Below are 11,764 nucleotides of genomic sequence, written 5' to 3' on the forward strand. Positions count from 1 at the left end.
TTATTGAAATATATGTTTTTAGTGTTTATAAAACAAAAAAATGTGTTTGGTATTATGGTTTAAATAACATGTTTCAGTGTTTAAAAACATAAAATATGTGTTTGGTATGTGTGTGTTAGATGGTAAAAAAAAGCTGAATAAAGTACAAAATAAATATTTTTTAAATTAGCAAAGTACAAAAAAAATATAAAATATTGTTTAAATGCTGCCGGTACTGTTCAGTGTGGGTGAAAAAGCTGACCGGTACTGTTCAACTTAATTACAAAAATGCCACTCAGCAATGGTTTTTGTTGTTCAAAATCAGTCCCAAGCTGATTTCAAAAACTATTGTTTGAAACATATGTTTTGAGCAATATTTTTTAAACAATACTTTTTGAAATCAATGACCAAACATATTTTTTTTTATTTTTGAACAATATTGTTTAGTGTTTAAACACTAAACAATATGTTTTGAAATCAATGACCAAACACCCTCTAAAGATGGGAACCCCAATCCAATTTAAAAGATCAGCCCACCGGGCTATAAGGTGGACAGTAAGGTTTCTCTCTTTACATATAAAAGAAAACTAGTCGCTAACCCGTGCGATGCACGGGATAGTTAAATAAAATTATAATTAACCAATCTCACGTTAAAAAAAAAAAAACTAAAAGAATTAGTGAGAGGCTGATTTGCCCACCAAGAATTTAAAAGAAAAAAAGATTAAGAAAGAAAAAGAATGTGTAATGTTACGTTAAAAGTGTAACGTTGGAAACTAAAGCAACATTAAAGACAATGAGGAAACTATTTGCAAAGAGGATTGCAACCTTTGTATGTTTACTTGGCTCAAGGCTAAAATTCAAATTCAATTTTGCAAAAAAAAAAAAAAACACATACAACAGCCTCACTACACAAATCCATTTTTTTGCTCTAATTTATTTTGCAAATCATACACTATCAATAGTTTCAATAAACACTATTGCTAAATCTATTGTTTACTGAAACAAACTTGATGTAAAGCCAAACATTAGGCTTTCTAGGGGTTCAACAAATACATTTTTAGCATTTTGAAAAGATGATTGACAATAGTTTTTGAAACTTGAACATTTGTTTTTATAAAGAATATGCACAAATTGTGAATGGTTTTCATGTATATTATTATTAAGTAATTGTTTGTATTTATCTCAAAAGTCATACCCTTGTATAAATACATTAACTATTTTATAGATACATATTTATTATAGCCTATTATATACTATATTAGATTATATATAACATTCTTTCTCTCAACAACACGGTAAAACTTTTCAAAAAAAAAAAAAAAAAAAAAAAAAAACACGGTAAAACTTTAAACTTTTTTTTTTTGATACCAGACAAAGAGCTTACAACACAAAATTTGGAGTTTGTCTTGCTATCATATTAGCAAGTTCCCTGCATTCAGTTAGTACATAGTCTGAAGTTTTCAAAAAAAAAAAAACCACGGTAAAACTTTAAACTTGATAGCCACAAGTTTTATTTTTATTTTTTTAATGAAATCAATAGACAGCCACACGTTTAGAAGTCAAGGAACTTAAATTGTTGAAGTAGAGCAGTAAGTTTATACAGCACACAGTTTCTCAAAAGTCAAAAGAAAGACAACAAAAGCAGTAAACCACTTAACAGTAACTAAACAAAGCGCGAGAGAGATATATACCAATGGTGCTGGCTTGGACTGGAGCTAGAGTTGAGAGGACGACATGTGGTGAGCAACTGGCGGTGCGAGTGCACAGCACAGACACAGTAATATAGTTTAATTTGTTTGTTTTTTTTTTTTTTTTTTAAATAATGATCTAGGATGATTTAGAATGTATTATCTGCGGTTTTTTGTGTGTTAGTATTTAGATTTAGAGGGCCATGGATTGAAGGATTTACCAAATATATTGGGCTTTTTCTAAAACTATCGGGTTGAAGTTAAACAGAGAAAGTGGCAAAGATACAAACTTGATGGCTATGGTGGCTGATAGTGACGGCAACGTACAACGGTGGCTATGTCATGGGTGGGAAAGAGAGAAGAAAATTGGGGAGGGTGTTTAGGGTTTTCAATATTTTTCTGGAAGAGATTTGTTTTCGTGTTTGACAGAAAACCTATAGGCTATAGTCGGGTTTGTCAAAGGTTTCGTATAGTGTTTACTATTTAGTTTAAAAAATTAAATTTTTTTATAAATTAAAATGATGATGTGGAAAATTGTGAGAGCTTCAAAAGTTTCGGTTTTATATATATATATAGATGATACATTATCAAAAGATTTGGCTAAGAACAAAACATCCTCCAAGACTGCTTTAAACTTTAATTCTCCAGTGTAGCTATTTTGTTTCTTGTTTCTCAATGGCTCAATGATATTTGCACCTCCTTCCATCTTAAATTATCCTTGTTTACAACAAAAATGTATACTTAAATACGTCAACACGTGTAAGCTCTGAGAATTTTGCTTAAAACAGCCCCGTCTCACTATATGACCATACTAATGCACCATAATGCATAGGGAAAAAAAAACTTTTGTTACGGGGTACACTGCAATGTCTGCAACACATGGGCGCTGACACTTGCACAGTAGTGCTATGTGATACTAGTTAAGCTAGAGGCATTATATTGACTTGGCTTAGAAGCATGATCTCGGTACCAGTGAAAAACATGAAGGAACTAACTGCACTCGAGAATAATTGATTTCAATAACAATAAAGCAATAGGCAATCACTCACTTCTAGCATTTTATTTCCGTATGGGTTATAAGGTGGAATTTTGCGAACATGGCCCTAAGGTGTTATCTAGGGCTAGAAGAGTTGAACGTGGCCCTAAGGTGTTAGCTAGGGCTAAGAGACTTGAATTCAAGATCACATGGATCACTAAAGACTAGATTAATCCATTGAAATTCAACATTCACTCCGTACTCTTGATATAACTTCTTGCTTATTTTTGTTTGGGAATTGCTTATTTTCGTAACTTATTTGCATAATGTGAGACAAAAAGTTAAAAGTTAGTTTATTTTCAAAAAGTTAAAAGTTAAATTATTTGAAATAAAGATAAGACAAAAAGTAGTGTAAGACCTATAAAGAGTTGATAATTTAAGCAAAAAACTAGTTTTTAATCCGTTGTCAAACACACATTTGAAAATTGAGTGCTTAATTAACTAACAATATTTTGGTTTCTCATTATATCCCAATTATTTTAAATCCTATGTTTGGATAGAGGGAGAGAGGGACCACCTAGGGGGGAGGTGGGGAATGTAGATGAGCCAGAGATGACTGGAGAGGTGCATGGAGGGAGAAGGAGGGAGAGTAGAGGGGAGGTGGCTGGAAATTAGGTGCACCTCTCCAACCACCTCTCATCTACTCCGTCCCTCTCCCTCCATCCAAACATACCATGAAGGACACATATGTGAGAGACAGAGAGAGAGATTACAAACCAGGACAACTGCATTAGGAATTTCTAAGTGCTACCCTCTTGAGTCTGGACTATCTAAGATTTCAAAACCGCATGGTGATTTTTGGCAAGCACATTGAGAATGATGCAGCTTGACATTGGTCATCAGATTTTACCCTTTTCTTATTTATATTATCCTCATCAGAAGTAGCTAATAATTTTCTGTTGGCAACTTGGCATTGCAAAAGCCCGGAATCACAAATTACAGATAACTATCGTATGCATAAATTTTATTTATACACAAGCAAGTAATGAAGTCAGAAGCACCATATTTTTACATATTAATTAAAGTCATATATATACACATACAGGGTTATTTTTGGGAACACAAATTTACAGATATAGGGAATTCAAAACAAAGTAATTTATGTATCAGTAGCTCCAAGCACATAATGGAGAAAATTGCAGTCATGCCCAACCATGCCACAGTCTAGTATGTTGCAACTCCACTGGATTTACAGCCATCAAATTCTGATGCATCAACCTCCACCCAAACCTCATTTACACGCCCAATAAACTGGAATGGAGAATTGTACTGTGCAATCGAGTAGGCATTACTACTTTCTGAAGAAGTTGCATTTGCCCATGGAGACCTGCTCAAGCTAATGGCAAGTTTCTCTGCCTCTTTAACAATGTTACTATCCCTAGCAAATCCAGAGAATTTCCTAACAGCAATACACTGACTGTCCCATGCATAGGGCTTCAGGTTCAGCTCTGGAAGTGGGAGTGGAGGGCTAGCTTGGAACTTCACGGGCAAGTAAAAACGGACAACGTAGGCTGATGAGTGTAGAGGGCCAGCTTCTGGGACTATGCTTGTCAGGACAGGAGCTGTCATTGCAATCCGAGAGAAATTCAGATTGGCACCTTGGATATACTGGAACAACCTGTGAGATTAACAACAAAATCTTAGCAAAATGAAAAGCTCCGGAATTTATTTTTAATAAAAAAAGAGTACACAACGGATTTTACAAAAATTTAAAATGAAATGTGGATCCAGAATGGGCATTTACACTATACCTATAAACGGATTAAAAAAATGCTTATAGACATCTTGCACTGTCATAGTAATTGCAGTAACAGGACATGATAGATGCGCTGTGTTAGAAAAAAAGGTCAATAAGTTGGTTTTCAAGTTTTGTCCCATGGCCTCACTCTCCACCCATTCTTGTGGGAGGAGGAAGTGCCATTTAAGCCCGAGCTTATTGGCAAACCACACGTTTTGAATCATTTTGATGTGATGTCGATATTGGTATAACTAGGGAATGCACTGTCTAGCCTTAGTATTGATTGTCAAATTGTGGTAATAGGCACCATGATAATTAAAATGCTGCCAGTAGTTATCATTAAACAGGATGTTGTCACTAATTCTCAAAAAAAAAAAAGGGATGTTGTCACAATTATTTCGTCTCCTTTCAAAAACCATCTCATTTGGCTTACTTTAGTTTCGGATAATCATTAAAGGTTCAAAAATTTTATATACCTACTGTACGGTCCGGTCCATGGACCGAAACCCTGATTTTCTAACAACTACTAGTTTGGTTCCTAAGAAAACAGAATAAGAGCAAAGCTAAAATAAATTGTGAATTACATGACTTATTTTGATGGGGTCCCTGAAATTTTAAACCTTATCAGACAAGAAACCAAGGATCAAATTATTTCATTTATCCTATAATTTCTCAGCAACCAAACAGAAAGTGGAAATTTCACCTCGATTATATCAATCAAATGTATCAGACTAAACTGAACATATTACATAAGCTGTTGACCCCAAAAAAAAAAAAAAAAAAAAAAAGCCCAAAACTTTTCTTTAGATTCCTGTTTTGTTTTCCTTCATTTTCTCATCAAACAAAGAAATGGGTACCTAAGATTACTCAAAATCAACATGGTTTAAGAAGAAAGTAGTAGCACCTGTGGAAACCAAATTTGGTGGCTTTCTCAAAGGAGATGTCTTTAGATGGAGCAGACATCCACGTGGACTGTCTGTAGAGTCTGATCTCGAAGTCCGATTCCGAGTGAACCACACTGTACTGTGGCGATTCGATCGCTTGGCAAAGACCCAGAAATCCAAAACAAAGAACCAGTGATAGCATCCTAGGATTCTCCATTTCTCTCTCTCTCTCTCTCTCTCTCTCGTACACACACACAAGGTGTCTCTGACTCTTTGGAGAGGAACTGGGACTGAATCAAGAGAGGATTTTTGTGAGAGAGAATGACAACGTAGGACGAAATTGTCAATTTACAGTTTTGTACATGTATGATTAACGTTGTGATGTGAAGTGGTAGTGGATTAAATTGTCAATTTGCGTTCTGTATGGTAGTATATTCCATGAGTTACGTGTCATGAATGTTGAAAATAATAATATTATAATAATCATAACTTATTTTTAATATATATCAGTGTCCCATATTAACTTGGTACCTCCAGGTTGAGGTTAATAATAACTATATTTAAATTGATATTGCTTTGAAGTTATTTGAGAATAGTAATTTTTTCTTTAAAATCTTGACCCTTTTAAGATGTTACAATTTCAAAACACACTTCATTTGTACTAGACATTCACATTTGTCATTGAGATTAACTCTTTAAAGCTTTGACAAAAGTTGGAAAATATGGATCGAAGAGTTTATCTTAACTCATATTATATTTTAAAAATATGTTAAAATACATTTAACATTCTTGAAGGTTGGGCCAATGTTAGTCGAGTTCAAGACTTTTTAAAACTGATCAACTTAGTCTCTAATCATGGTAAGAGAGATGAGAAAAAATAATAGCAGTGTAAGATTCAAGTTGAGTTTAGAGTTCAAATTGGTTAGTTTTAAAAAAATTTTGGACTCGAGTGATGTTACCCTAAAAAATATTAACTACTCATTTTGGTAAACAAATTTGATACCAAATTTGAGAATGACTTGCACATGTTGATGAAACATATATCAAATTCAATCACACATGGCTGTTACTTGTTACCTGCTTTGGTTGACGTTACCTCAGTAACTTGTGGATCATATGTATTTTATGCCCAAGCAAGCATCTGAAACTTGATGTGGGCATTGCTTGCATCATGGGATGGCAGGAAGATCAGACACAACTGTGGTGGAGGTGAATAGAATTTATCTTGTCCATATCAAAGCATGAATGTAGATTTACTCAAAGCAGTCCTCTCGTAGTAAATGGATTCCTAGTTCCTACATCAGGATGTATGAAATTGAATTTCAGCTCAAGCCTGAACCAGTTGAATACAGAAATTGTGAAGCTTTATGGTGCAAGGCTAAAGCTGCATTTTTTGCTATTTTGCATGTTGCTCAACAGAACTTTGCCAAACATCATCCTTGCTGGAGAGGCTTTGAATGTTCAGAACCCTCTGAAAAATGCAACCGAGGTGTTGAATTGGACCATAGCATCGTTAGTGAATGCTCTTAAGCAGTTTTGTTGTTGGAATTTATATATTGGAGATAGAAATGCTTGGCAGTCCACAATTTGGCTTAATAAGCCTTTTATAGTAATAGATTTGAGCCTATTTTCATCTCAGACCTCTAATCCTTTCTCCTATTTAATACAATTTAAAAAAAATAAATAAATAAAGAGATCTAGATCAGTTCTTTTGTCCTACTTAGCACAAATCTTCAAGAAAGGCATTTTTCTGTCATATTGGCTTAACAATATTCCATTGAAGTGCAGGACTAGGAAGAATTGAATAAGTTCAACCTGTAAAATCCCAGTCATCCTGAAGAAGTTGTGAACTATCTCCACTGCAGTTCTTCTCAAATTCCTGCATATAAAGTGTAAAACAAACAAATAGTTCAGCAAAGGGTTATCAAAATGAGAGATTGTAACAAATACGTGTATCAAAGCAAGGGACAGTTCATTGGTGCAATAATTCCCAACTAAATGGGTTGGGATTTGGGAATGGCCACTTATGCACAAATTGTTAGACCTTATTCAAATCAGCCCTCCAAAAACTGTGGTTTGGCAAGATCAACACTATCCCGCCTTTTTACTGTTCATTGTTTGCTTCATTTTAAGAGGAGTATTGCACAGCAAATGCAGCAAAATAAGATTGAAGTTGCGTAATTAAATGCATTATTCTTTTACCCACCAAATCATGAAACGCACAACTAAAAATTTGTATTTTAATAAGCCATTTCAGTCTCTAAAGCTAGCAGGCAATGTTGCTTCTGTAAAATATTCCTTCCTGACAATATCCACTGAGCAAAATCTCACCTACAAAAACAAATACATACATGAAATAATACAACAATAAATAAACAAGGGCAGAATGAAGTACAAAACAGCACCATGATTATTCATCTGAAAGTTATGCTTCAGATCAAGTTCAAATTCAGTGATTTGATGTCCAGGTCTCATTCTAGAAGCTTGAAAAAGAAAAATGGAGAATAAAAATTTGAAGAGGTGCTAAACCCACTGCCAAAAAGGCCATCTGATAGCAGCCTCAGAATTCAAGAACCAAAGATAAGTTGGTGAGTATCCAACTCTGTAATGCAGCATAAGAGTTCCTCTTGAGACTATATATTTCAAACATAAACTTACAAAGGATACCTACGTCCCTTGGAACAACAAGTGCACAAGAAATCCATACCAGAGAAGCATATGATTTCATCATGGGCTTGGCAAACTGCCAGATTGGCTTAAACACAAATGGAGCTTCCACAAAGAGGACTTGGCCCAATCGCTTTGGATAGTAATAGTAACACAACTCAAACTGCCAAAAAAAAAAAGAGTGATGAATAAACACAAAACAAGTAAGTGATTTCAGGTTTAAAAACAAAATAAAAAGTAGAAGTGATTATTTCCTTTTGATTTTGACATTTGAACTAATCAAGTATATGTTTAAGCAGCAGCAGCAGCAGCATTGAGTAGTAGAATAGTCAGTGTCAAATAAATACAAAATGAACTAGGATTTTCCTTTTACCATTTAAAAAAATCATTCAGTGCCATGGCTTCAAAGTAATTCTTAAATCATCACCTCAACTCTCAACAATAGATTCATTGCAAGCAAAACCGGTAACAGTTGCAGTAGTATGAGTACAAGGACAAATTATAGAAAATTGCCAACAAACAGCAACCTAAGGAATTTGGAAGAATACATGGAGGTACATCTCTACACTTGTTCACAAAAAGTATTAAGAATAAATGAAAAAGAACTCATCAGATGAAATGGATGCTTTTTATTCTTATGTGTTTTACTGTGATATATAACTCATTTGATAGTGTAATTTCCGCAAGAGAAACATCACATGTATCCAAGTTCAATTACCCATCTAGAACATAATCGGCAGCTATTGCATAAAAATTACCAAAAAAGTCAAAAACTTAATATCTGCATTCTTGGTGCCAAAGCCCCGAAGATCAAATATTCCGAGAATTTCTTCTTTCCCAGCTGGAAGCTTACCCAATGCTTTCTCAATCAGAAACACACAGAGCTTCTCATCCTCTACAGGATCCTGCATCTATAAGTAAATGATTTTAAGTTTATGACTAGAAACTAAAACCCATGCCAGAAATCAAATCAATCATCAAAGATTTATAATTAGAGTTAGTAGTTCTAACAATATTTTCTTGACTTCAAAATACCATGTATAAATAGAACAATAGCACATATGGTGATCCTTAGTTTTGTTTAAAAAGTCACTATAATTTGCAATAGACTAAAGAAAATTTAGAGGAAGGGGGTTTAAGTGACGTTAACTGATCTAAAAAGAGGCAAGAATATTCTATGAGAAATTCATACACAAACATATTCTCAGGTACTCTTCATTCTCCCATTTGGACTGGCCATCCCTGAATTTACTTGTTTCGACAATGACTTATGTTCTTGTAGTAAATCAAGCATAGAAAGCATGTCATGAATGGTTTATAACTGTGGGATCATGGATATAGAGACACTCCTCTAGAGTTGCAAATACATATTCTCAGAAAGTCTACCTCATCATACCCCAAAAAAGTTTATACTCCATGACAAAAACAGAGAAGGGTCAATGACTATATTCAAATTTTCAAGATAAACATAAAATTAAAAAAGAAAATTCTTTCAAAGCCAATATTTGAAGATTAAGAGAGTGGTACTTCAAGTTTTAGACTTACTCCAGGAAAATGCTTGGATGCCACTACTATAAGCACGGGTCTGTCATTGACATCAAGAAAATCATGCACATAGCTCTTTCCAGTTTGAGCTACATTTTTCACTGACTCTTCAGACAATTCAGACACCTTGAATTCTTGACGCCATTTCTTGTAAGGGTAGAACGGAAAATTGAAAAGAGAAAGTAAAGTTCATCAAAATATCCATGGTTTTTCATTCTTTAACTCAAACAAATCTTCCAATGTAAACTTAAGGGCCACATTTAAAAAAAGAACAATTCAATTTTTTAAGCAACAACTAGGGATGTTTTGGAGAAAAAAAATTCACAAAATAATCTTGAAAATCCAAACAACTTAAAGTGCATTTTTCTAAAACAACTGCCTCCTTGAATGTCTTGCAATTATTTTCAGACTCCATTTGCCAAGGATTTTGAACTTTTCCAAAAACCAAAATAGTTGAATAAAATTCAAATTGAAACACCTATGCATGCGCACACAAATGCAAACATATGTTAAACTTGAGAATTTTGCAAGGTTTTTGAGGATACAATGGCTTTAGTCAATTTTGCAACAGCATCTTCGGTGGAAAACCTCCGGTCCTTGAGAAACCATAGGATCATATCTTCATCATCTCTTCCATTTTTGCCTATAGGGAGACTAGGGTACTCTTTTTCAAGCTTCTCTTTAACTTCCAAAACTAGCTGCATATTAGAAAGCATATTTTATAAAAACTTTCACCATCATTTTATTTTATTTGATATGCAGAAACAATGAAACACGGTGCAATATCAGAAAATGTAAACACACTAATGCAGTTAACTAGTTTTAGGCTCAATTCAGTTTCACCCTCCATTAGTCCTCTCAGTCAACAGAATAGCAGTAAAATACCCATAAAAGAAAATGGGTTCCTATATTCTTCTTGGGTAATACTTAGGTACAATTCTTTAGGTGTGGTTCCCCAATTAAATTCAATCATGTGGTTGCATTGACCAATGGACCACATTTTTGAATTTAATTGTCCTCAAAAAGGATAATATTGCTTTTGTTGTATTGTCAATACAACTATATAGTTGAATTCAATTGAGAAACCTAAGTTTTATGCTTTTGTATGTGTCATTCCTTATATTTCCAAGCTCTATATGATTGTGAACTTGTGATGGGGTTAGTTGAATGAAAAATTTCCTTTCTTGGGACCTAGATAAACAAAAAATTCAACTTGGACTATTAACAATTTACTTTTAGCACATTTCTTAAGCACCCATTAGGCAGTTCATCCATTTGGTTCCTTCAAAAACTTTTAAAAAGGAATCTTTAGCATGCTTGTATCATTTTTTGGTTTCTGGGAAAAATAGTTCACACTTTATGATTCAGAGACATAAAAGCTAAAAGTTCTCAGTAAAATATACAGTACTGAAAGCTAAAGTTCACAATGAAAAGTTAAAAAGCATTAAAAGATAGTAGAGAAAAAAAAGAGGGTATCTGAGGAGAACCTTGCGTGAGTGGTCGGATTGTGGCATAGTGATAGAGTTGTGAACAGAGAATCTGCGAGTTGGAGTGGCTTTAATGGAAAGATTACTTGGAGGGACAAATGGGTGTCGAAGTTTTTGATAAAGACGAAGTGCCATTTTAGTTCTCGAAGGTATATTTACTAAATACTTTTGTTGTTCTATCTTTCTGTCTGGGTGTCTCTGACTCAGTCTCTGGCAATTTTTTTTTTTTTTTTATACCTCTGGCAAGTTTTCGATAAAAGATTTTGATAAAGATGATGATGTTGGGATATGTTAACAAGCACAGCTTGGTGCTTGTTAAAGTACCCAAAAAAAAAAAGACAAACATTTGTCAGAAAAAGTAAAAAAAAAAAAAAAAAAAAAACCAAATAGTACCACAAAACTGAAAAAATTGACATAAATTGCAAAAAACTAAAACAAAAATTTTGTCAAAAAAAAGAAAAAAAAAATGTTGTGGTTAATGGGCACCTTAACCCATCTCTATTACAATTATTATATTCCACAAAAAAGTTGCAAAATGAAATTTAGACCAAAATGAATCTTTGACAAAAAAGAAAAGAAAAAAAGGTTTTGTAAATTTTTATAAAAGTTTTTTTTTTCTTAAAAAAATAAAAACAACATTGGTAGAACATTTTACTAAAATACAAAATAGTTGGGCAGCCGATCTTGATGACTTAAGCTTGAAAAAAGGAGCATAATAGGTAAAATATTGAACAATTAAG

At 33.6% G+C, this 11,764-nt stretch overlaps 2 protein-coding genes across 2 annotated transcripts; both read right to left on the bottom strand.

The window, feature by feature from the left end:
• Window positions 1–3,689: 3,689 nt before the first annotated feature.
• On the bottom strand, window positions 3,690–6,675 carry LOC126701451 (uncharacterized). Its single transcript, XM_050399563.1, has 3 exons — window positions 6,403–6,675; window positions 5,346–5,615; window positions 3,690–4,321 (listed from the first exon to the last, which is right to left on the bottom strand). The coding sequence occupies exons 2-3, from the start codon at window positions 5,540–5,542 to the stop codon at window positions 3,868–3,870; spliced, it is 651 nt and encodes a 216-aa protein (XP_050255520.1). The 5' UTR covers window positions 5,543–5,615; window positions 6,403–6,675; the 3' UTR covers window positions 3,690–3,867.
• Window positions 6,676–6,894: 219 nt separating this feature from the next.
• LOC126701450 (CRAL-TRIO domain-containing protein C3H8.02) lies at window positions 6,895–11,317 on the bottom strand. The gene is made up of 7 exons (XM_050399562.1): window positions 11,025–11,317; window positions 10,083–10,235; window positions 9,538–9,684; window positions 8,751–8,903; window positions 8,033–8,155; window positions 7,532–7,656; window positions 6,895–7,204 (listed from the first exon to the last, which is right to left on the bottom strand). The coding sequence occupies exons 1-6, from the start codon at window positions 11,157–11,159 to the stop codon at window positions 7,579–7,581; spliced, it is 789 nt and encodes a 262-aa protein (XP_050255519.1). The 5' UTR covers window positions 11,160–11,317; the 3' UTR covers window positions 6,895–7,204; window positions 7,532–7,578.
• Window positions 11,318–11,764: the final 447 nt, after the last annotated feature.

Source organism: Quercus robur, chromosome 10, assembly GCF_932294415.1.
Source record: "Quercus robur chromosome 10, dhQueRobu3.1, whole genome shotgun sequence".
In the NCBI taxonomy this organism is placed as follows: Eukaryota; Viridiplantae; Streptophyta; class Magnoliopsida; order Fagales; family Fagaceae; genus Quercus; species Quercus robur.

Excerpts from the sequence above, each read along its gene's own strand:
- LOC126701451 (XM_050399563.1), bottom strand. The coding sequence starts at position 5,542 with ATGGAGAATCCTAGGATGCTATCACTGGTTCTTTGTTTTGGATTTCTG. Across the intron at positions 4,322-5,345 it reads ACCAAATTTGGTTTCCACAG|GTTGTTCCAGTATATCCAAG; the intron begins GTGCTACTACTT and ends TTAATCTCACAG.
- LOC126701450 (XM_050399562.1), bottom strand. The coding sequence starts at position 11,159 with ATGGCACTTCGTCTTTATCAAAAACTTCGACACCCATTTGTCCCTCCA. Across the intron at positions 8,904-9,537 it reads CATCCAAGCATTTTCCTGGA|ATGCAGGATCCTGTAGAGGA; the intron begins GTAAGTCTAAAA and ends ATTTACTTATAG. Across the intron at positions 8,156-8,750 it reads TTAAGTTTTTGACTTTTTTG|TTTGAGTTGTGTTACTATTA; the intron begins GTAATTTTTATG and ends TTTTTTTGGCAG.